The 24,729-nt window shown below is 45.9% G+C and overlaps 1 protein-coding gene across 1 annotated transcript in view; it reads right to left on the bottom strand.

Annotated features, from left to right (window-relative positions):
- LOC125942971 (uncharacterized) overlaps positions 1 to 24,729 on the bottom strand; it is a 134,394-nt gene that overhangs the window by 22,572 nt on the left and 87,093 nt on the right. Inside the window, exons 3-4 of the mRNA XM_049661265.1 lie at positions 5,860 to 5,928; positions 3,095 to 3,322 (exon numbers count right to left, since the gene is read on the bottom strand). Coding sequence (XP_049517222.1) covers positions 3,095 to 3,322; positions 5,860 to 5,928 — 297 coding nt within the window. The remainder of the gene's footprint in view (positions 1 to 3,094; positions 3,323 to 5,859; positions 5,929 to 24,729) is intronic.

Raw genomic sequence — 24,729 nt, 5'->3', positions numbered from 1 at the left:
GCTGGCACAGGGTCACGTGCCTCGGAGTTAATGGCCATTCGACGTTGTATGATAAGGCATAGGTAGTCCAGTGGAAATTACTACATTATCACGGACCCTTATCAGCAATCGGCAACGCGTAAACGAAGCGCCTCCGAACCGTGATCTCCTGATAACGGTGTAGTACATGCTGATACTTTGCAACATTGCGTGGCAGCAGCGCATGGTGCAGCGTTCTCGCCGTCTCGGGCTGCATTGACAGAAAAGCTTGAGCGGCTGAATTGTTCCCTTGGTGGATAGACAGATGGTTGTTCCAAATCATTGAAACCAATGACCAGCACTAGAGGGGAGATATGTGGTTCAAACAGTAAGGTGGGTTTATGTTCCAAAGTAGCGCAAACCATTTTCGCTCTCCCATTGGACGAGGCTTGACAAGTGACGAAGAACGCGCGCACCTATCGTTATCGCGGGAACACGGCGCCATTAGTGAGCGTAGAAACACCGGGACACATGTGCGCTGTGCGTGAGCGTAGGATTTTTACATTTTTGAAGACGCGCTCGGCTGTTGCACGATGCCGACTTGCTGTGCTTATGGATGTTCGACTAGCATTGCCAAGGGGGGCAAGTTTTTTGCGGTCCCTCGTGGCTAACGAAAACTCAAACAGCGAGCGATATGGCTCCACCGTATCGGAAGAAGAAATTTGACTGCCGCCGAGGGAGGTCATTACTGATGGAGGTTCTGATCGCGGTTATCACACAGTTAGGGATGAACGCGGGAAGCTGGGTGCGTTCGCGAGTACACCATCAGCAAACGACGGAGTAAAAAAATAAAAAAATGTCCCGGTTTATGCTCTGAGGCAAGCAAAAGGGCACATTTTGGCAATATGAATATCAGCATGACTTCTCATAAAATGAGCTTCTTGGAAGAGTCACGAATTAAAGAGCAAAACGCAAAAAGCGCCCGCACACACGGGAACCAAGGCATATAACTGAGGGGGAAAGAAAAGCGCGCGGATGCATTTTGGAAATAAAAAAAAACACGTTAATGTTATTTAGCACATAAATGTCTCCGCTGTGTTGTGTGTGCATAGCTTGATGTAGCTCTTTGTTTTCATAAATGCGTCAGGTAAACATAACACCATTCGATTACGAGAAACATCAGCAGTAGCTAAGACTGCTTAGGATTGCGTTTAACTTGTTCTAATTATCGTTTTCCTCGTTAGAGCGGTGCAGATTCTAATAATATTTGAAGGTACTGCATATCTTACGTAGATATCTTACGTACGAACAGCCTTTTGAAAATGCGCCCAGAACAGTCGCGTTTGAAGAAAGCGCTTCAACGCGTCACATGCAATACGATATGAAGTGGACGGTAGCGGCCGTGCGCTTCGCTCACTAATGGCGGCCGATAGGGAGGGGCGAAGAGAGATTACGTGCGGAGAGGAGGAGTTGGCGCTACCTTTGAAAAATACAGGGACCTTCTCAAACAGGCATATTGCACGTGGTGATGCACGGGGAATTGCGCAAAAATGAGTGTGACGCCATCGTGGGATCCGATATCGCACCGGCGCACGCCCCGCGCTATGCTGCTTATGCTGTACGCCGCATTCGTGGAGGCGTGCCTAGGAAGCGCGTGACCGTGCGTGACCAGTCTCACGGCTTCAGAAATCCGCCCACAGCGGCCACTCACTCATCTCGAAGGCTGCTTCATCATCGTGGTTGCACTGAAGTGGTGTGCGCGCTGCCTTGTGTCATGTTTGGTGACGCTTACCTGCTTTGGTATTTCACGCGTGTGCCCTCTTTTATTGGGATAGCAATGATATGGACACCTCAAGCAGATTTCTGCCGTCGGCGTCACCGTCGCCATCGCCGTCGGCGTGAGGTTCCGTATAAAGTACAAGGGCGATAAAATCGTCGCCACGCGCCGTATGTGCGAGTGAAAGCGCGCGTGGAACACGCGCTATCACGGAGAGCGAACGCACGGCGGAGAGGAAACGCGACTTCCGTGGCGCGAAACGCCGTTGCGGTATGGGAGGGAGGAAAGGGGGACGACGCTTTGCTGCGGCACCAAATGCGTATCTTGCAACCGGGCGCAAGGGGAACTGGCAACGCAATATACCACGCGAATGGATCAAAGCGGGAAGGCAACGCGGGACGGAGGGGGAGGGGGCGGCTTCTACTCTGCCAACAAATGCGTTCATGTATTTTGCGCTTGGTTCTTTATTATGGTGGCGCCGCTACGGGCTGCCGGTGTTGTCGCGCGCGCCGTATCATGCAAGCGATCTCCACACGGCTCTGACCTTTGTATGCGCTGTGCATTCGGCCGCTGAGTTTCCGTTGAAGCGATAGACCACACGAACCTACGCTGGCTGCGGCGGCTGCGCTTGCTGCCAGCGTTTTGACCGTGGTGATCGAGTGTGATCTATTCATGTGTGCTTGTGCGCGCTGACACCACGCTGTTAATTCAGTTAGTAAGTGAATGCGTCCAACTTTATGCCGCCGATAAAACTACTATCCCTATTCCGAATAGCTCTCTGCTAATTTGCATTCGCAATTGATGCTTCGCCTTTCGGGTGAAACTACGACTTTTTTTTTTACCGTCACTGCGTTGGGAGCATTCGTTGTAAGAGTACATATATTAAATAAAAGCATTCGTTGTCTCTGGAAGCAGTTTCAGCAAGCAGAGACAGAAAATCGTAAGTGCACTGAAATGTGGTCGTTATAACCAATACCTTGTTATTTCTGGGATCGTTATAAGTGGGTTCGACTGTATCCGTGCAACGAAAGGTGTTTGCTCAGGACAAAGTTCTTAAAAATGCATGATAGAGTTACTGAAAGTGCAACTGAATCTAGAGTGACAAGAGGATAAGTTGATTCTGGCCCAACTTATTTAGCGTCAACATTGACGTCGGAACAAGCAGACGATCGTCGCTGCAGAAATTTGAGGGTGCGACGATTACTCGAGAAAAAGAATTCCAATTTTTGTTGCCAACCTGGGCGGTGTGAGCGTAAAGCGAGAGAAATCAGTGACATTTGTAAATGTGCGTAAACATTATAAAAATTCGGAGAGATTTGGAAGGCATATCGCCACAATTAAGAATGAAGAAAAGCCCACCTGGAATGTACGGTGTATGGAGAGCACCTCACGAAGGAGCACAAGCAGGAAGTCGGTACAGACGTCGCGCTCGTGGACCTCGTCAACGATGACGTGCGACACTCCTTGCAGTTCGACGTTCTGCTGCAAGGGCCGCAGCAGGATGCCCGCTGTACAGAAGAGTTTGCCTCCGCGGCTCGTCAGCAGCTGCTTCGTGAGACGGACATGGAAGCCGACGGTGTCGCTCAGCTGCAGGAATGAAAATTATCTCGTGGAATACATTGACATCAGCATTGCAATGTTGCCCCACGGAGAAAATTGCATACAGATGTACTTGTAAACTGCGCTTCCACAATAGCAAAAATTACTTGCAAAATGTCTTGCTAACCTCCACAACTTGGCATATGATGCATAAAAAGGAAATACAGTGATCAACTTTTTGCTGCGGAGTTTAAAAAAAAGTAATTCTTGAGAGCATGCTCTATGAGTCAATACTGATTCCCCGTTTCAAGATAATGAATTGCATACAAGCGCACTACAGTTCATATCAAATTGCAACATTAGTTAGAAGCATGCAACACGCTACAGTGGGTGGCCTTCCGTGAAGCCGAGTCGCAGTGAAAAGTAAAACCTTTGCATGGCCTTCACCTAACTTAAACTCTGTATACGTGATGGAGAGCTGCCCACAATGTGCCGCCAGCCACTTCCTCAGCAAATGGCAAATTTTTATCGCAAGCATTCTGCCTAGGTCACTAGTCCTAAACAGTGCTCCTTGCATGGCAGTCGGTAGCCAGAGTCGCAGTTTGCTATGTGGCAGCAACTTTGTTCCCACCGGCCATGTTTGCATCATAACGCATGCAGATTGTGTCCGAAAAACTGAATAACACATTGTACGCCATCCAAGGTTTCGGCTGCCTTTGTTATAGGGGCAGTCCGAATTAACGTGCAGGTGCGAAAAACCTGGCGAGTGATAAAAACGATTGGAGATTGTATTTGAAAGTTTTTGCCAGCAGAGTAAGTATACTTTGAGCTCCTTCAGGGTTCTCCGCACGGCAGGGGGAAGGGTAAATGCCACCCGCAGCTCTGGTTGACGTCCCAACCCCTTTGAAAGGACTCAGCAAGTAGAGCAGTTAATTTCGTTTTTCCCCACAATCCTTAGCTATCCTTCTATAAAGTTAGAATACTAACTCTAGAAGAAAAGCTGTGCGAAAAAAGTGCCAACCACAAAGATGCCGTTCTGTTGCTACCTCTTATTTTAGTAACCATAAAGATTATCGAAATATAATTCAAAAAACAAACATTTAGATGCAGCCCGTACTCATGGACGATGAGCAATGTTCCTTATATATTTCTGAGAGAGATCCAACGGCTATTAATAAATTTACGGTGCGTCAAAGGGTGCGAAAGAGCAGCGGCCATGAAATTTTTGTGTATATGCTCTATGGTAGAATAAACTGCATACTACAATGTTCCCATGCCGCGTCATTGGTTTCGACTAGGAGTGTGCGAATACCAAGTTTACAATTTAAAAACAAATGAAAATAATGAAAACCAAGAGCGAGTCGAATACGATTACTATTGGTTTCAAATGCAATTTTTTTTACCAACCAGAGGTACGAAACAAAAAATGTCAGCTTATTGTACCGCAAATGATCTACAGGAAAATTATACTTTCTGGTCAACAAAATTGTCTAGCACAGCACTTTTGCTTAACAGTACCACTCCTGCAGTTATTTATAGTTGTCATGAAGGAAGGATATAATTTTTTTGCAAGAATAACCCGTGTTAGCAGATTTAGCAGTAACTTCGGGGTGCGGGTTAGATGCAAATTCCGCCTTCAGGCGTGGCATAAACAGCGTGGCCACGATATGTGGCCATCGCGTTGTGGCCGAAGTGTTGAACTTGAATTGACCTATGTTTATTATCATATTGATTATAAGGTTTATCAGATTTATCAGAATATCAGACATGCAGTATTGGTGGACACCGGATTAATTTTGACCCCCTGGGGTTCTTTAATGTGCACTTAAATCTAAGTACACGACCGTTCTTGTATTTCGCGCCTGTAGAAATGCAGCTGCCGCAATCGGGATCGAACCCGTGACCTCGAGAAACGCCATACCCGCAAAGCTGCCATGGCAGGCACATAAATGTTCTTTTGATGTGTAGTCGCTTCCGTAGTGTCGCCTAGACGTCACGGTACTGTATTGTGGCTTTGGGTCTCCCAACCTGCGCCAGTTGTTCGCAAGGCAAATTTGTGCGGTGTTTATTTGCAGAGAAAGGGGGGAAACGGACAGTACTTTTCACTTAAACTTATCCAGTTTGTCCGCAACCGCTGTCGTGTGTAGTAGTAGCGTTTCTTTCCCTCCCTGCGTCGCCTTCACCTCCCCCGCCCCCCCTGTATGTGGACTGTGAGCGAAGAATAGCAAGGTTGCTATTCACTCCTTTCACGACTGCGTCGGTTCTACCCCATGCTCTGCTCCGTCTTCCTACCTCTTCTCTACCAATCTATCTACCTCACGTCTAGACTGTTGCACATTTGTACAAAGTACTGCAGCCTCTGCAATACTTTTGCGGGGGGGGGGGTAACGAAAAATTACACCAGTCACAGTGGCAATGCAGTGGAAAGGCTGAAATGAGCTTCTCATGTCGTCTTTCCTCTCTGCCGAGCTCCTGCCATACAGCACCAACCGACGTGGCGTGCAAGACAGCGACAGCAGCAGCAGCAGTAGTGGCAAAGTCGAAGGAAGAGGCAAAGAAAGGTTCACTTAAATAAATTGACCAACCTCTTCGTGCCACTCGAGAGCCGCCCGCTTTGCCATGGAGATTGCTGCCATCCTCCTTGGCTGGGTGACCTTGATATTGCACCAAGAGCCTTGCCCTCCATGGATGTAGTCCTCAAAGAAGAACTGGGCAGCCTCCGTGATCTTCCCAGATCCAGTCTCGCCATAGAGCACCACCACACGGTTGATGGCACGCACAATGGCCTCCCTGCAGCGTGGAATGTAGGTCAAGTGCTTTTCGAGCTATTTAGTTTCCATAAAGATGACCATGCTCTTTTAAATTAAGATCAAAGTGCAGCTGAACTCTGTTATAATAACAATAAAGTTCCATGTGACAAATAAATACCTTCATTATACAGTTAAGCCTTCATATAACGAATTTCAATACATTGAAGTATACTGCTTTCTACGACTTCTTGTCCTTAGAACAGCATGCATTTTGAACCTATATTTATAGAAGTTTGTTTATGAAGGTAAATCTAGATATAAAGAACTTCAATACAGTGATTTTCTGTTAATTCGATCCGGTTAATTTTATTTTTCGGTTAATTCAATTGTGAGCGAAGGCCACGGCCGGCGCCCATGCATTTATAATATGTTTCGATAGCAGTCGGAGAAACAGTTGAATGAGGCTGCTGCAGACCTTCGGAGTTTTTGCTGGAAAGCAGTTAGTCTTACCTTGCGCCTTGCCTACAACAGCAGCTGCTTGGAGTTATCACGTCGTTCCTGCCGCTGTTGCTCTCAGGACTGATGCAGTTCTGCATCGTCAACATACACGTCCGCCTGTCACGTGGGTGGATGTGCGGGTACCCGGCCAAGACGCCGAAGCTGTACTCGGGAGGAGCCACTGAGCCATTCTCGACGACCAGGCGAATCATGCTCGCGGCAACTTCTGCTCCTGGTGAACTCGTCTTCTCCGAACTGCGTTGAGAACACATGACGATAATTAACGCTGCTTTTGAAACGCACATTGGTCATCCAAGGCTTCGCGGAACGCTACAGCTCTTCGAATGAAACGTTTTCTGCTTGATTATAAGTAAACTGCGCCTTCCGAATCAGAACAATGACGATTTCATCATCCATTCGGAAAAGACGGAAGACAGATTCTGCGAATCCCGTTGTTGTGGCGTTCAATTCTTGAGCTTTCTTACCACTAAGTATACTAAGAAATGTCGTTGGGTGGAATATACGTTGCAATCTTGGTTCTGCAAATGGAGCTGCCATGCGATCAAGATCTAACCTAATTTATCCTAACGACACTTAAAAGAAATATAGATTACCCAAAAAATATTCTCTGCGCGAAAAATTTTGCTATTTACCATTCTGTTGCAAACTTGGTGTTAACCATGACCGAAATGTGCTCAAGGTGCGGTAATTTACGTTAGTTTTTTTTTACGTTTTATTCATTCAAGCATGACTTGAATGAATAGTGCATTCCTAATAAAGGAAGGTACAAAAAATAGGAAAGGTATCCTAACACAATACGTCCCCAGTGCACTATATCGTATGCCACCGGCTTTCTTGTGCTACTTTCTCGTGCTACAGTTTCCAGCATCTCGGTTGTGTGTTCAATTCGCACATTCTTTCATGAAGGGGCAGAAGCTAGGAATTCATTTTTTGGTTCCTCGCTGTTGCCTATGTGACTCAGTGCGGTGTTGGAAAAGGTTCCCAGTATGACAAAAACAGTCTCAATGCCCTTTGTTTCCTTTATTTATTCCTACACCATTTATATGGCAGCAAAATCAGCAGCATCGTATACACAAAGGAGCGAGAATTGCGCCAGTACTAGAAATAACATTATTAATAATAATATTTTCCTATGCAGCCGTATACTAAGGTATGTACACATGTTTTCTGATACCTCGGCTCGCACTTGAAGGTATATGAGTGCAATAACTCTAATTCATAGATTGGAACCCTTCTTGGAGTATTAGCATTCAACAAACACATGTGGTCTATACTCGCGTACAACTTTCTGTGGCAATGAAGGGAAAGCTACGGGCGCGTGGCTGTAGCACATGTGTTACCGCGGCACGTAGTCCGGTAGCGTTTGACAGAGCTTTTGGTTGCTCGGAACAGACGCTGAATCGGCGCAGCTTCCACGTGCGACGGTTGTGCGTTTGCTCAGACGCGGAAGGGAAAAGCCGCAAGAAAAGCAAACTTCTACACTCAGTGGTGTGTTGTCTTATTTAACGGTTGCTAATAAGGTGTTAATGTTTTCTCTTCTCTAGCCTAAACTAACGTGGATTTAAACGCGGGACACTTTTCAGAAGCGCTCTCTGCCTTCGTAGCTTTCGCTTCATTGCCACAGAAAGTTGTCCGCGAGTATAGCTGTCATGTGACTTGAAATCAGCTGTGGAGTCAATGCTTAACCAACACTAGAAGTCACGAATGGACTAATAGATATTCTTAGCGCTATATTCAAGCGTGGATGATAGAAGCCTCCCAATTTGCAGGTGGGTTCTCTTTGGCACTTATCACGTTCTTCTTATCTCCTTCTCTAGGCTTTTCTTTTTGTAAAAGGTCCAAAATATTTGCATTATCGGCGGGCGTTATCTTCCTTGCGCCAAACTAGTGTGGACACGAAATATTACCGGATTCGCACAAGTTGACTCGAAGCGCACAATCATAACTACTTGCTCTGCCTTGGGGCATGAGGATCAAGCGATGAAATTTGTCGCTTTTACGGCAAATCGCTGGATTCTGCCAATTTATTGAGTTCTATTGTTAATACGAGGCAGTAAACTTCTTTAAAAACTACTTGAAATGGGTGCATAAAAACCTTTAACGTTGAAGCTTATGAATTCTTGACTCGGCAACAAAAACAAAGCTCGCTTTTGCATGGATTGGAATCGCCTTCCTTCGGACATTGTTTCCATTTATGATAACACCCTGTTTAAATTTGCCTTAGATAACATTCTATAATTAGGAATTACCATGCCTTACCATGCTTTGTTACATTATTGTGCTCTATGATTATTGTTTACCCACTCCGCTCTGGAATGCTTTGGCCATGAGGGTAAATAAATAAACAACCAAACAATAAATAAATAAATAAATAAATAATAAATAAATAAATAAATAAATAAACTGCTTCTATTAGTACGTGTATCCCAAACAGACAAGATTGCTCTGTCAGTTTACACCTTGTGGGAAACTGTTCAAATATTTGCGATGATCTTTCAGTAGTAAACTCGCAAATGCGTGTGCTTTACAGAGTAGTGCACAAAATATCAATTTTGCCGAATTTAGGTCTCTCAGTAGCTAGTTTACACATTTCGCTATCGCTTTTATTGTTGAGTTACGGTTGTAAGCGATTTTCTGCAATTTAACATGGATTATTTAGATCAAGAATCCGCTACTAGCCAGTGGGGGCACTCTAGGTTGTCATTGTATCTGCAGCAAGCAGTAAATTCGGTCCATTAGATACAAACCTTGATTGATTGAGATTGAATCTTGCGAGATTGAGATTGAATCTTGCGAGATTGAGATTGAATCTTGCGAGATTGAGATTGAATCTTGCGAGGTAGATGTATCCTCTTACGAAACGGGGGCTATTAGCAGAGCCACAGCGCGGACTCCTCCAAGCAAATAACTGGGTAGCATGAAGCATCTGCATATCGTCGTGAAGTTGGCTAGGCAGTTGACTCTCAACCAGCGTCAAAGTGTCGACGATAAGACGCAAATCAAGGTTGACGCAAAAAACCATTAGGTTTGGCAAAACCACAACATGCGCCGAAGTTGCGTATACTCCTCCCTAACATTATATTCATGCATGCATAGTTTGAGAAGCTTGCAAAGACCAGATGGATGCAGCGACTAAGAATGCGGGATACTAATTTAAAGGAAGAATATCAGGAATTGTCTTAACAATTTTGTCGGTATTCTATATCACGCCCAGGTTGAATATAAACGAAACTGCGCAATGTATACGGTAATACCGAACCATTATTTTTAATTCCAATGAGGGAATTACCACTATAATTATCAATGATGAATAAAAGTACATTTTATCCAACTATAGAAAAAATATTCCAAGGTAAAATCAATTAAAAACATTTTTCAAGCTTATTATGATGCGATGTGCGGATCCTCGGCCATATCAATCTTGTTAAAACGCAAGCGCAGCACAATGAAGGCTCCTTATGGCTGTTAATTGGTATTGCTACAGAAATCCCTGCTTTGCTTGGACTCTGCAAAAAATAAACGCTATTATTTTTTCTGCACGAGACGAAACAATGCCGTAAGGTTTATTCTCGAAATTGAATTATTTCGGCCTTTGTACTCAGTCACCCGCCGTGGCGGCTTAGCGGCTATGGTGTTGTGTTTCTAAGCACGAGGAATCAAATGCCGGCCGCAGCGGCCGCACTTCGATGGGGGCGAAATGCAAGAACGCCCATTACCCGTGCATTGAGGGCACGTTAATGATCCCCTGGTGGTCAAAACTATTCCGGAGCCCCCACTACGACATGCCACAATCAGTTCTGGAACCAAAATCCCCAGAATGCAATTCTACAGAGATTCGGCACTGTTAAATCCCCCCCCCCTTCCCTCCCTCCCTGTACACAGAAGAACGAAATCAAATACCTGTGTATCATGAGCAAGCGTCCGGTGCCCCTAGATACGACCAACATCTGGCGCGAGGCTCCTTGGACGGTACATGAAGCTTGCATGGTGTTGTACTGGGACACTCTGTCCTTGACGCCAATCACGAGCAGGTAGCACTCGGCCCTCGGGAATAATTTCCTTCGGCGTCCCTACGTAGCTGTCGCAGGCGCGTTCGTTGGCCTTGTTCAGCGGCTTGAGCACAAGATCGCGATTTTCTGAGCGAACGTCGTGAAGGGCCAAGTTGGTGGACACGTAGGACACGTCGTCTATAGTCCCCTCTCGACGTGTGACGAGTGAATCGAGGACGGCTGGGATGCTGACACTTCCGAGAATGTCGATGCGCAGCAGCGAAGACGACGCCTAACGGCGGTGTCAGTGTTCGAACGCGCGAGCAAGGTTTTTTCTATGCCACGGGGGCTTCTCGCGCCAGCGCGTGAGAGCCGTGGCCTCAGTGCTCTTCTTCTTTTTCCTCTCTCCCATTGTAAACTTAGTACAGCTGCCTGCTCTCTGCTTTCTCCTCGGGTCTTACGCTAAAACGCTTTGACGCAAGCAAGGCAGCTGGAGAATAACGCTTTGAGGCTATAATTCTCCATGCGAGATGAAACAACGAAAAAACGCCTAAACGTTTCTAGTTATCAAAACTTGTTGCTGCTGCACAATTTGCTGTCGTCTTCTGCGCTATGCCTATTTCATATCATAGTTTTAATTCAGCACAAAGTTGAAGCGACGTTGTGTCTGTGCCCATGGTGTTGCTCATTATGTGGCCTACGGTGTGAACCAACGTATGCGAAGGACGGATCACAATTCTGTCTATGATACGACGCGGCACGTCAACACGATGAAATAAAAAAAACGAAATGGCGCATAAAATGACGTACCACCATTGTGATGATGTGAAATAAAATGCATCTCAGGATCGAAGTGAATAATTGTCGCGTGCGTCTACACACACACGCAGGCCCGCACGCACACGCAGGAACGCACGTGCGCACGCACACACACACTCACACACACACACACACACACACACACACACACACACACACACACACACACACACCACACACACACACACACACACACACACACACACCACACACACACACACACACACACACACACACACACACACACACACACACACACACACACACACACACACACACACACACACACACACACACACACACACACACACATTTATTTTTATAACCACAAAGAGGCGTATAGCCGGAAACACTTCGTGTTTGGTAAAAACGAGCACAGCATAACGCTCATAAAGCCAACAGTAAAAACAGACGAAAAAGAAAATGCCACAGCAGACGACAGTCATCGTCTTCCTATGATTGGCCGGAGATGCTTATTTAAACCCCTAACTAACATCAGTCCTGAGTGAAATGACGGGACTCACGTCTTTCAGTCGCTTCGTGCGACGTTCTTTCCATAGATTCCTCTTCTCACTTACTCTTACCTAAGAAACCCTTCATAGGCGTTTGTGAATCCCCCAGCGCCAGAATTTTCATCCAGCCGGCAACAGTCTTACGATGCTCAGCGCCTGCTGTGCAGTAGGCAGGTCAACATGACGGCGCAATAGAGCCGGTCACAGTGGCCCGGTATCGTGAAGTGAACAATGTGGAGCGTTCCAGACGCTAAGCGCGGTCACTGAAATGCGTCGTATCGGCAAGATCAGCATTGACGTCGCTTAAATTATGTAAAATCCCTATATAAGAAAAGTACCGCCATCCTTTTATCAACGCCGCTTCTCTCTCTCCTGTATCTCCGATTGAACGATGATAGCGCGCGCTTTGACTTGTTTATATTTTGTTTTGTCCCGCCTCGGAGCCCCGTTGAAAGTACCTCTGCGCAGTCGCAGTCTCCGGCGGCGGCGGCGGCGCGCGCCCGGCCTGAAAGTTTCAACGTGGACTTTCTAGGGCCGCCACCGTCGACTTGAAGCAAAAAATAAAGAAAAAATCAAGCGCTTTAGAAGAGGAGACGACGGAGGAAAGAGTAGATGGTGGTATGTTTACTATATGGGGACTTTAGAATTATGCTGCCTTGTGCGCTCTCCCGGCGTCGCACAGTTCGAACACTTAATTCAGTGCGTTTGGACAAAGCTACGACATTTCTATGTAATTAGCGGTGTAAGTGCATATCGTAGGGATTGTATTGAAGGACTGAACGAACTTCACATAAAGGCCGAGGTGCTTGCGGCATAACGCTGACAACTCAATAATTATTTCATTTATGTCTCTCTTCCATATTTGCCTTCACACAGCACACGTATCCGCAACTTCTCAGGCTTCGACTCTGCCTCAGTGATAGTTGTGGCTTCACGTGTTTTAATTAGCCGCAAGAAAAGTGGAAAAATACTTACCGAGAAAACTGTCAGACAACGAGACACAATCTCTCCAGGTACATTAATTGAATGCTTAGAAGAAATACTCAAGGTTTTAGACAGGGGATGATCGAGGGCTATGATCAACGGCGAATATGTCAACAACCTACTGCTTGCCGATGACAATGTCCTGTTCAGGAACGCTGTGGACACAATGCAACAATTGATTGAGGACCTTAACCGAGAAAGTGTGAGAGTAGGTTAACAAAGGTAATGTTGAATAACCTGCCAAGCGAACAAGAATCCATGATCGGCAGTCAGGCTAGAGAGTATGTAAAGGAGTAAGATTATATTGGTCAATTAGTATAGTGAACCCTGATCATGAGGCGGAAATTTACATTAGAATGAAAATGGGTCTGAGTGAATAGGGCCGGCATTACCAAATCGTGACCGGGTGCTAACCGCCTGTCGTTGAAAAGAAAAGCGTACAATCATTCCGCTCTTCCAGTACTATCATATGGGGCAGAAACTTTGAGGTTAACAATGAAGTGTGATAGTAAGTTAAGGACCGCTCAAACAAGTGATTAAACGAAAAATGTTATGTCTACATAACGCTAAGACAGATGAAGAAAGCACTGTGGATCAGAGAGCAAGCGGGGGTAGTGTTAGTTGAAATTAAGAGGAAAAATCGGAGCTGGGCAGCCCGCTTAATTTATGTCAGATAATCGGTGCCCTGCCGCACATCTTGGCCGAGTGCACAGAACTCAAGACCCCCCCCCCTCCTCCCCTTCCCGCCAACACCAACAATCCCCAACCCCTTGAGCGATGGGAGACATTGTTATCCAGCCCCGCCCTACCGATTCAGCTCGTACTGGCGGACAGGGGCCAGGAGCTGCTGGGAACATATGGGTCCCGTAACTAGGGAACGACCCCGTCTGGTACCTGTGGGCACCACCAATATATTTTGGGCCTAATAAATGTTTATTCATCATCATCATCTATTAGAAGTGCAGAGTGGGTGCTAGGGGAAAGGAAGCGCAGTCGGGGACGGCGGGACATAAGGTGGGGTAATAAAATCAGGAAATTTGCAGGCATAACATGAAATAAGCTAGCACAGGTGAGGTGTAATTAGAGATCGCTGGGAGAGGCCTTCACCCTGCAGTGGACAGAAAAGTACGCTGATGACGTTTTAGAACATACAAAATTCGTGAGAAATTCTAACGAACTGTTGCTCTTGAGACGCATTTCGCTTCGTACTGCGAGGCCGCGTCCGCATCTTTTAAAAGGGCGTCGGGCACCGCTTGGATGAGGGGCCACTTGGGCTATGGCAGACAGTGTTATTAAGGGCTCCAGGCCCTGACATCGCGAACCTATGATTTATTACTGGTCTCCAAAATAGATTTGTACGCCCGTTTTTGCATTTCGCCTCTGTCGGAATGCGGTCGCCTCAACCGGCAAGAACAAACTCTCGAAGTGGAGCGAGGCATCATCGTGTTTTGTCAGCTGAGGAGAAGCTAAGAAGAAGCGATGAACGCTGACACGATATCAAAGTGTTGATAGGCAGGGAAGCTTGCAGGTGTGGATGTTACGTAGTGAAGTTTTCTGTCATAATTTGGGAGTATTGATAGTCACGGCTTCTTTATGCATTTCTTTTTTGAGGCTACTGTAATAGCTCTCCGTGCAGTCGACAGTGATAATATGCGAAAGGAGCGCGCCTTTCGTCGTCGGTTGGCGCTTGACAACGTCGTCGACCAGTCCCTTAGACGGCATAGGCTGGCGAGGTAGATGATAATGAGCCTATGCGCGGCATTACAGTCGCACCTGCAAGAGTGTGCAGCGCGATCACATATCTTACCGCTGAACGTACAGGTGATGGGCCTTTTGCCTTGAGGCCATACGAACCATATATTATCCAACTTTTGTTTTTAATTCCTTAACTATTATCGAAATAAAGACATTTAGTAGCTTTGTAATAGGGTGGTGGTGGTGGTTGTGATGTATACACGCGGAGACAGCCTGGCAGACCTGGCCGCCAATTGCTCCGACTGAGCGTTTCTTTCTGTGCCAAATATGTCGCCATGTGTCCAGCAGTCTTGTATCTCGCAGAAATGTGAGCAGAATGCGTAACACTTTCACCGCAATTCTTTTGACGGCGGTGCGGTGAACGGCCGAGCGCGGTTAAGCTTGTCGGCGCTGTAGCAGACGCCCGGAAAAGGAAGCTGTCGAATAGGGGTGTGCAGTGATTTGTCGGGAGAGCATACCCTCAACTACAGACGCGTGATGTGCAATCGCGATATCGGTCGACCGCGCTTCTTTCGTTCCTTGTCGTTTAATCCGAACTACGCTTCCTCCTCGATCTCATACGATGTCGTATGTTAACTGCGCTGTCACTTCTGTGGCACGCTTATATTAGTGTAAAAACTTTTTCGCTAAGAAAGTCCGTAAGAATGGTGCACGGGCGCCATAACGTAAAATGATTCCAAACTGTTTTGATTCCAATTAACCTGACGACAAGTATGCGTAACCACTGACGCAAGAGAGAGAGAGAGAGAAATAACATTTATTAGCCCCGAAGGAACTAAAGCCCAAGTCCGGGCCTCCTGGTAGGCTCATGCCTCCTGGCCCAGAATGTTCTTGACGTGATGCACCAGAAGCGGCCACCATAGTTTTTCAAACCTTCGTGGGGGAGTGGTCCACTCCTCCCAGCTGCCAGGACGCTGTTTGTGTGGTAATTTGGAAAGTATTGTCTTTTTCAAGATGGCGTTTTCAGGGCACTCCCACAAGATGTGTTTATTTGATGGATAGGCCCCGCACTGTTTACAAGTGGGGGAGCCTGGGTCCCTGTTAATATAATGCGTATAGTGTGGTGTGAGTAATGTGTGTGTTTGCGCTTTTCGTATGATTGAGGCGTCCTCTCTCGAATGCGTGTAGGATGGTGTGTTGAGAATTGTTGATGCTTCCCTGCGAGACTTCAAATTACGTATCCTTTCTTTCCGCTGCATCTTCTGCTCTTCTCTGCGGTTGTACGTATCTTCAACAGGCCAAAGGATAGGAGGTCCCGGATTTTCTGCGCGGGTGAGCTGGTGTGCTCTTACATTTCCTCGCAATCCTTGATGGCCTGGAACCCATTGTATGCGTATGCGTAGAAGGGGGTGAGCATGCATGTACATGTGGAGCTTTGTGCGTATGTGGTAAGGAAGATCATCATTTTGAATGTCTCTGCAAGCGCTTTGACTGTCTGTTCGGATTGTGATTGTGTCAGATGTGTGTGTCATTTCCGTTATGGCGAGCATTACTGCCAGCAATTCCGCGTCGTGAGGCGTTGGGACTCCCAAGTAATTTTTCACAAGCGTCGAGTCATGGCATCGGGCGGTCACCCGCAGCGTTGTATGAACAACCCAATCAAACACTCTGCTCGTTTATAGGAGGTCACCTTTGTTCGCTTTCATCATTGTCTACACTCAGCGGTTTTTCTTATCTAATTGGCTGACAAGATGCGAGGAGCACGTTCTAGTGGAGAGGGTTTCGGTGGGGCCGAGCCAGCACATTGAAAATAGATAACCGCATGAAGAGGGTGGTGCCGGCTTCACCAATTTGTCCGCTTCGCCTTACTTAGCTCGTGGTGGCTGGTCGAAAATCGCGGCGGCGTGCAACGGAAGGATAAAAATGCCACTAAAACGGATCCTCAGCAAGGAAGATTTGGCAGAGGGATGTCGTATACGCGCCGAAAGCGCTCAATAACATTTTACTGCCACGCAAAAATGTTTATCATGCCAAATAAATACATGCTCACAGGCAGGTGCGAGTAGCGAGGGCATGAGCGATCGGCGGGCAGCCATCTTCTTTTCCTTTCGGAACGGTGCAGTGTCTGGCTATTCGGAAAATTTTCGGTATTGTTCGGCATATGAGTGCATTTTTTTGCGTACACGTCACTTTGACGCGAGCAGTTTCCGCGGTTTTGTTAGGTCTCGTGACAGACAGGCGAAGTGGGCGCAGCCCAGAAACATTGGACCAATAGCAGAGGACTAATGATGAAAAAGCGTCGAATCAGGAATAATTATTTTTCTTTCGTGCGGTTTATTCATGCATAATCAGTGTGTTCACGTTATATCAGATGGGAAGCTATCGCGGTTTTCGTGACTTCGCGTGACAGACAGGCGAAGTTGGGAGTTGCCCGAAAATGTTTTAAGCAATATTTGGGGGGTAATTGCAGAACTGGAATGGAAAAGTTTGGAATAGCTTTGCGTTATAGCGCCCCAGGTGTTAGCCATGTGAAACACAGACTTTGAAATTACAATAAAGCACCTTTCTCCTCTCTCTCGTTTTCATAAGAGGTCAACTGTCGTTGCCGCATCGATACGATGCTTAGTCTGATAAGTCGCCAAAAAAGGAAGAAAACATGAAAATAAAGGATCATGTCGAACATCGGGAATTTTGCCGCGCTTGTCCTGTGCGGCATACATTTCATTAGATCTTACTATTTACGAAAAAAATATTTCTTAAGCGGCCCAGGAAGTTAGTGATCGCAGATAAGACCGGTCCAAGATAAGTAACGTGACGCAGCTGGCACCACAAAGGAAGGCGGCAAAGCCGTTCTCAGAAATAAATTACAGGCAGTACAGATAGCTACGGTATATGTTGGACGGGGAGGAATCGAATGTATGTGAGGCGTCCCATTCGTCTAGCATGATTTCCCACTCCTCCTAAGGGTGGAGTGGGGGAGATTTTGTTTTTTACGATATATATATATATATATATATACAATGCTTCCGAAACGTTCTTTAAGTAAAGGATTCTGTGCGCTTTTACACAAATGATTGTTGTAAATTTAGAGCAGCTCAGCTTGCATCCACGCCACAAAAACACAAGGCAAATATTATAACGTCAGAACCGAGCCATTCCTCCCTCCTCGTCGCTATACTCTCTATAGAAAAAATAGCGTGGCTTGCACTGCAGGCGCAATGCTAAAGAGACAGCGGAGCTGATGGGCACCTAGCTAGCCCTGGCTTTTGGGCTAGAATAAGCACTACCAAGTCATCCCTAGCGTTTTCCAAAATTATTGATTATTGATCGATTATCTATTCATTGGATATCGAATGGCTAGTGCAAGGCATTGGCCAGGTATTTTGGCTAGGCTAAGCTTTACCAAGTGATTGCCAGTATTTTTCAAAATTTATTGATTATTGATCGATTCGTTATTGATTGGCTATCGATGACTGGCTAAGCTTAAGTAGTCCGAACCATGCTTAGCCAGGCTTAGCGTCGCTAGTTTACAGGGGTGTGCGGCATTGCGCTTGGACGCTTTCTGCACAACCTGCAGGATCGGCCCACATTTTCGGTTCGCACGTTACGGACTAACGCTCGGCTTAAACAGCTCCACTGTTAAAAAAAAGACCATTGTACTTACTGCTTAGTTGTCACACTATTTACGACCTTGGTATTTACTGCACTTGGTAACGGCAGAGTAGGTGACATTACTGACTAAACAAGGCAGTCACCGTTACTAATGAGTGTCGATCAGCTACCAATTAAACAGTTAGCTACCAAACAGAGTTAGCCCCACAGGATACAATATTTATTTATTTATTTATTTATTTATTTATTTCATACTGCCAGCCTGTTTTTACAGGCTCTAGGCAGGAGTGGGATGTACATAAAAGGTTTAACAACATAATAACATGTGAAACACAAAAAAAGAATGTCAAAAAAGAAGGTGGAAACAAGCAAATCGTCATCGCGTTACAATGCAGAAAAGAAGAAACACCATTGAAAAAAAGGAAAAAGAGAAAGCAAGGAAGATATCATGGAATTCTGCAATACAGCACATGTTTACACAATGGCTTATACAGACAAAAAGTTGTCGCAGTTTCACCTGAAAAGCGAAGCATCAATTGCGATAGCAAATTTGGAGAGAGCTATACGGAGTAATGATAGTAGATTTATCAGCTGTATAAACTTGGACATGCAGCAGCACCGGCAACACGCAGAACTGTTGTCGACGCCGTCGGCGTTTTGCCCGCGTTCGCACAAAATGCGTGTGGCGTTAGTGACTGTTGCCGGAGCCTCTGATATAAATAGGCACTTGGTGCCGCAGCTAAACGTCGCCTCCCTTCCCTCCCCCTCCGCTCCACGGCCTTTCGCGCGTCGGAAGAAGGGGTATTTGCTCTACATATATGGTGATTGTAAAGGAGGAAAGAGACGCCTACTTCTGCAGCCCTTAAGGGAGCACGGCGCAGAACGCGCGTTTGTTCTCCGCCGTGGGTTCACTCCCTATGAAAGCGCGCGTCCCTCGCCCCCTTTCGCTCGCACATACAGCGTTCGGCGGCGCGCGGCGACGATTTCATCTCCATTGACGTCATACAGAACCTCACGGCGACGGCGACGACGACGGCGATGCCGACGGCAGAAGTCTGCTTTGGAGTGTCCATATAATTGCTATCGCAATAAAAATAAGGGTGCCGTTAACATGATCTGATCTATATCACATAGTATATGGAATAGGACAAAGATCGTGGGCAACGTTTCGGGTCATAGATTAACGAGAGCGTGCACAATGGATGATAAGGTTGAGCTTTAAAGAACCTGTTCAGACAGAGCGTTCCAATCATGAATGGTTCGGGGGAAAAATAACTGCTTAAATAAAGTGGTATGGTGCGAATACTCGTCGAACCTGAATGAATTTGATGAACGCGTTAGGCGCCAGCTACAAGGTGTAATATACAATTTTTTATCTAGTTTTACATGCTCCCGATGAAATAAATATAACATTTTGAGCCTCTCTCGATATCGCCTTAACTCTAGGGTTTCCAGGTTCGCCTTGTGTAAAACAGCGCTAACTGATATATGACGGCGGTAAGAATTAAAAATAAACCTGACTGATTTCCGCTGTATCATTTCAATAATATTCATGCTTGCTTGGGGGTATATGTCCCAGACAGGAGTAGCGCATTCAAACAATTGTCTGGTGAAAGTCTTCTATGCTAGTAATTTTATGTTACTTGTAGATTAACCCAAGGTCCTCCTCAGGTATCCGAGTTTCCTCATGGCTTTTTTATTGCGATAGCAATTATATGGACACTCAAAAGCAGATTTCTGCCGTCGGCGTCACCGTCGCCGTCGCCGTGAGGTTCCGTATGACGTCAATGGAGATGAAATCGTCGCCGCGCGCCGAACGCTGTATGTGCGAGTGAAAGGGCGCGAGGGGCGCGCGCTTTCACGGGGAGTGAACGCACGGGGAGTGAACGCACAAACGCGCGTTCTGCGCCGTGCTCGCTTAAGGGCTGCAAATTAAGCGTCTCTTTCCTCCTTTACAATCACCATATATGTAGAGCAAACGCGCCTTCTTCCGATGCGCGAGAGGCCGTGGGGGAGGGGGAGGGAGGGGAGGGAAGGGGAGGGAAGGGAGGCGACGTTTAGCTGCGGCACCAAGTGCCTATTTATATCAGAGGCTCCGGCAACAGTCACCAACGCCGCACGCATTTTGAGCGAACGCGGGCAGAACGCCGACGGCGTCGACAATAGTTCTGCGTGTTGCCGGTGCTGCTGCATGTCCAAGTTTATACAGCTGATAAAGCTAATATCATTACTCCGTATAGCTCTCTACAAATTTGCTATCGCAATTGATGCTTCGCCTTTCAGGTGAAACTGCGACAACCTTTTTTTTATGTAGGCTACATGGCTATTCCACCTAACGTCCGACGTAACTATTAAACCAAGATATTTACATTCTGTAACAGAGGATAAGTTATGGTGGTTAATGCTGTATACAAAGGTAATTAACGGCTTCTTTTTCCGGGTAATGGTCAATGATACTGTTTTTCTTAGGTTAATGCTCATTGGCCACTCTAAGCACCATGTCGCTATCGCTGATAAAGATGAAGTTAGGATCGTCTGATCGGCCTCGCTCTGAATTTCATGATAAAGTACGCAGTCATCTGCAAACAGCCGAATTTTAACTGGTATGTTATTCACTATATCATTGATAAAAACTAAAAAGAACAGGGGGCCTAGGACTGATCCCTGTGGGGTTCCAGCTTGCACATCGGATAAGTCTGATTTCGCATTATCAAGAACAACTGTCTGTCGCCTGCCCGTAAGATACGCGTCAATTCAGTGAAGTAGTTGGTCGGTTTTGAGAATAGGTTTTACCTTTGATTACAACTTTTGGTGAGACACACGGTCGAAGGCTTTCGCAAAATCTAAGAATACCATGTCAATTTGGCCTTGACCGTCCAGTGCTGCCGCGATTTCGTGCACTGTTTCTAATAATTGTGTTATGGTGGATTTAAGCCGTGTTGTCACGCGTCGCAGAGGGCATTACTTTCAATGAAGACTTAGATGTGCTTAAATATTATCTGTTCTATCAGTTTTGATGAAGTACAAAGTAGGGAGATAGGACGGTAAGAGGAGAACAGTGAACGGTCGTCTGATTTAGGGAAGGGAATTATTTTTGCATGTTTCCAATCACGTGGAATTTCGGTACATGAAAGTGATTTATTATAAATATAGCAAAGATATTTGACGCACAATTCGGTATATCTCACCAAAAAAGCATTAGGTATTTAGTCGACGCCTGGGAACTTCTTTATATCAAGATCGAGAAGCAAGGACAATAAGCCTGCTTCGTTTACGTCGAGATCACCGATGGGTACAATATCATTTAAAACAGCTATGGGTGGTGTCTTTCCTTCATCGTTCGTGAGCACAGAGCAAAAATACTTGTTAAGTGCATTTGCAATTTTCAGTTTATCTGTCGGTATGAAACCATCCACACAGATATCGGACACGTGGGTTTTATTCGGCGATAAGTACCGCCAGAACTAATCCGGGGATGACAAAAGAACGTTTTTTAAAGCAACATTTTGATAATTCTCTTTAGCTTTCGAAATACCAGTTTTAAGCTGTAGACGCAGGTTGGTTAGCTTTTCAACGTTAGCCTTTGAGGGTCGTGTTTTATGTTGCTTTCTTACTTGCTTTAGTTTTCGCCTAAGTCGTACGAGGTCTCTTGTCATCCACGGATTCGTTTCACATTCAACTTGCCGCTTTTTGGGCACAAATGTGTCGATACAGTTGTGAACAAGTTTTCTAAAGAAACACCATAAATTCTCAAGGGACACAACGCGGGATTCTGAAAGAGATGCCAATTTAGAAATGTTTTTGTCTAAGGCTTCAAGTATGTCGACATCGCTAGCGCGCGAGAACTCAGGAATCGGGTACTGTTTTTTAGAGGGTTTTAACCTGAAATTTAGCTGTAGTGTAAGGCTCTAGTGTAATTTATAGCCTACAACGCATGTATCGGACCAGCACTGGCATACTCGTATTTCAGAGAGGGTCCGATATGTGTGTTATAGGCTAGAAGCATTGTAGTAGGCTAGAACTGTGTTATAGGCTATACCTTGTTATTTATGTTAAAAACCAACTCCACCGTTATACCAACTGCCAGTTATACCACGGTAGTAAACAGATTGACAACCAAGTAGTAATTGCAAGAAGCTTTGTTTTTTGCAAGAAGTAGGTCATGAATAAGATGTCTGTAAAGTACACTGTGCGGGTGGCGGCGCCATTCTGCGATCCACCCACTTTTTTTATTTGCTCTACGTGTGTCGTGCTGCCGTCACTTACCCACGCCATTCATGTCGGGCGACAGGGATAATTGTAACGCTGCTAGGCCCATTTCCAATTTCTGCTACGGGACACCGATCGATTATTGTAGCAACGGACTATCTCACTCGCTACGCCGAAACCAAAGCTCTACCGTGGGGAACGACCAGTGAAGCAGCTCGATTTTTCATAGAAAATGTCGTACTGAGACATGGGGTCCCCAGGGCAATAATAACTGACAGAGGAACTGCATTCACAGCCGAGCTATTGGGCGCAGTTTTAAGACTTAGTGGCACATCTCACGAGCAAGCAACGGTGTACCATCCGCAAACAAATGGACTCAAGGAGCGCCTCAATAAGACACTTGCGGATACGCTTTGCATGTATTTTGATGTGGAGCATTAAAATCTGGGACGAGATATTGCCCTATGTATAAAACACGTACGGCTCAGCAAGAGACAACGAGACTGACACCGTTCCGCCTTCTCCACGGTCGGGATGTCACAATCATGCTGGACGCAATGTTGCCGCGTGAACATGGATGCGATGGCGTCGAAACTGAAGCTGACTACATTACTCGGCGTGCTGAAGAAGCCCGACAACTTGCACGCATACGTATTCGTCGGCCGAAGGAATACGATGGCGGGCGCTATAACCTTCGCCACCGAAAAGTCTCCTGCGAACCTGGAGAGAGAGTTTGGGTCTGGACTCCCTGTTCGCCGTCGTGGCCTTTCAGAGAAACTATTGAGGCTGTACTTCGGCCCCTATAAAGTCATCCGACGTCTCTCTGATGTCAACTATAAAGTTGTTTCCGATAGCCCACATTCCTCAAGGCGTCGACGGCATACACCGGAGATTGTGTACGTCACCCGGAAGAAGCCTTATTTGTCCGAATGAAATCACTGCAGCATATGGGTGGACAGATCCTGGCATCGTCATCGGGACGATGCTTTCTTCGAAGGGCGGCTGTCACGACTAAGGAAGCTAACAGCCACAGAAGACAACGAAGTGAAGGACACGAGAGCAAGCGTGCCTCTCTCCGAAGAGGATAGAGTTGGCGCGGCGAATTATTACTCAGCCTGCAATATTTTTTCAATCTTCCTGGCATCGGTTCCACACTCCTCAGGTCTTCTTCGGGCAAGCTCTAGTGGGTCCCTTAGATGTACTATTACGTGAGATCCCTCCTATTTGCAGTGAGAGAGAGAATCTCCAAATTATTTTCGACGATTTATATCCAAACAACGCAAAACACCTCTCTTACAATATAATAAATGGCCTATTACAAAACCACTTATTGGAGTTAAAAATAAAAGCCGTCATAGCGACAAATGAATTGAAATCAGAAGAAAAATACGGAATTGGAATTTTCTCTTCCACTTTTGACTGGTCGTCCTCTTTAAGACTTCCAGACTACAGACCAGTAATTCTACCTGAGCTTCTGGCGGTTACATTGGCTCTACGAAAAGTGCACTCATCAATCTCGGAAGTTGAAATAGTAATAGATTCTTTATCGTTACGTTCAGCTCTCACTGCAAATTGTGACTCGCAGATTTCACGTACATTTCAATGTCTTATACCTTCTCACTTAACACTAATTGGATTGGTATGCGTGCCTGGTCATAAAGGATTAGTTATCAATGAATTAGCCGACAGCTTGGCGAGAGCTTCCCTTAGTGGTTCAATCGTTCCGATTCTTGCTGTATCATCTTTCATAATCGCGGCTACGTTCAGGAGACCAGCAGTCATGCAAGACTCCTGGAACCTGCCATAACAAAATTAAGTGATTATCGACACCTCCTATTTCCTTGGAATAGACAAGTCTGCCGTAATAGAAAACTTGAAGTGCTCTTTACCAAAGTCCGATGTCGAATTCCTACATTAAACTATTATCTGCATCGATCTGTTCCGGTGCCCTCCTCCTTGTGCTCAAACTGTGGTGAAGACGAAACAATCGTACCCTTCTTCCTGTCATGCCGCCGCTTTTCCTCATTAAGGAAACACGCTTTAGAAGAAAAATTTCACTATGCTGGATTGAATATTACGATTCCCGATATTCTAACTTTCGGTGCCTCTTCTCTGGGACGTTGTCATAGGGATGTTGGTGCAGCTGTTGTGGGGTATAAAACTGAATCAGGACAATTTCCTTGCTAAATTCTTAAATTTTATCTGACTTCATTTCTTTAGCCATTCGAAATTTCTCAAAAGTGATCCCATTTAAACTCCGATAATTTTTTCGTAAATCACCCGTTTCTTGGACAATCCCCTATAGTGGGTGTGATTCACTCTCGAAGGCAAGCAAGAAAGCAATTATTCTTGAACCTCTGAATAGA

The sequence above is a fragment of the Dermacentor silvarum genome, chromosome 1, assembly GCF_013339745.2.
Source record: "Dermacentor silvarum isolate Dsil-2018 chromosome 1, BIME_Dsil_1.4, whole genome shotgun sequence".
In the NCBI taxonomy this organism is placed as follows: domain Eukaryota; kingdom Metazoa; phylum Arthropoda; class Arachnida; order Ixodida; family Ixodidae; genus Dermacentor; species Dermacentor silvarum.
The sequence above is the reverse complement of the archived record's forward strand: the minus strand, read 5'-3'. Positions and strand labels throughout refer to the sequence as shown.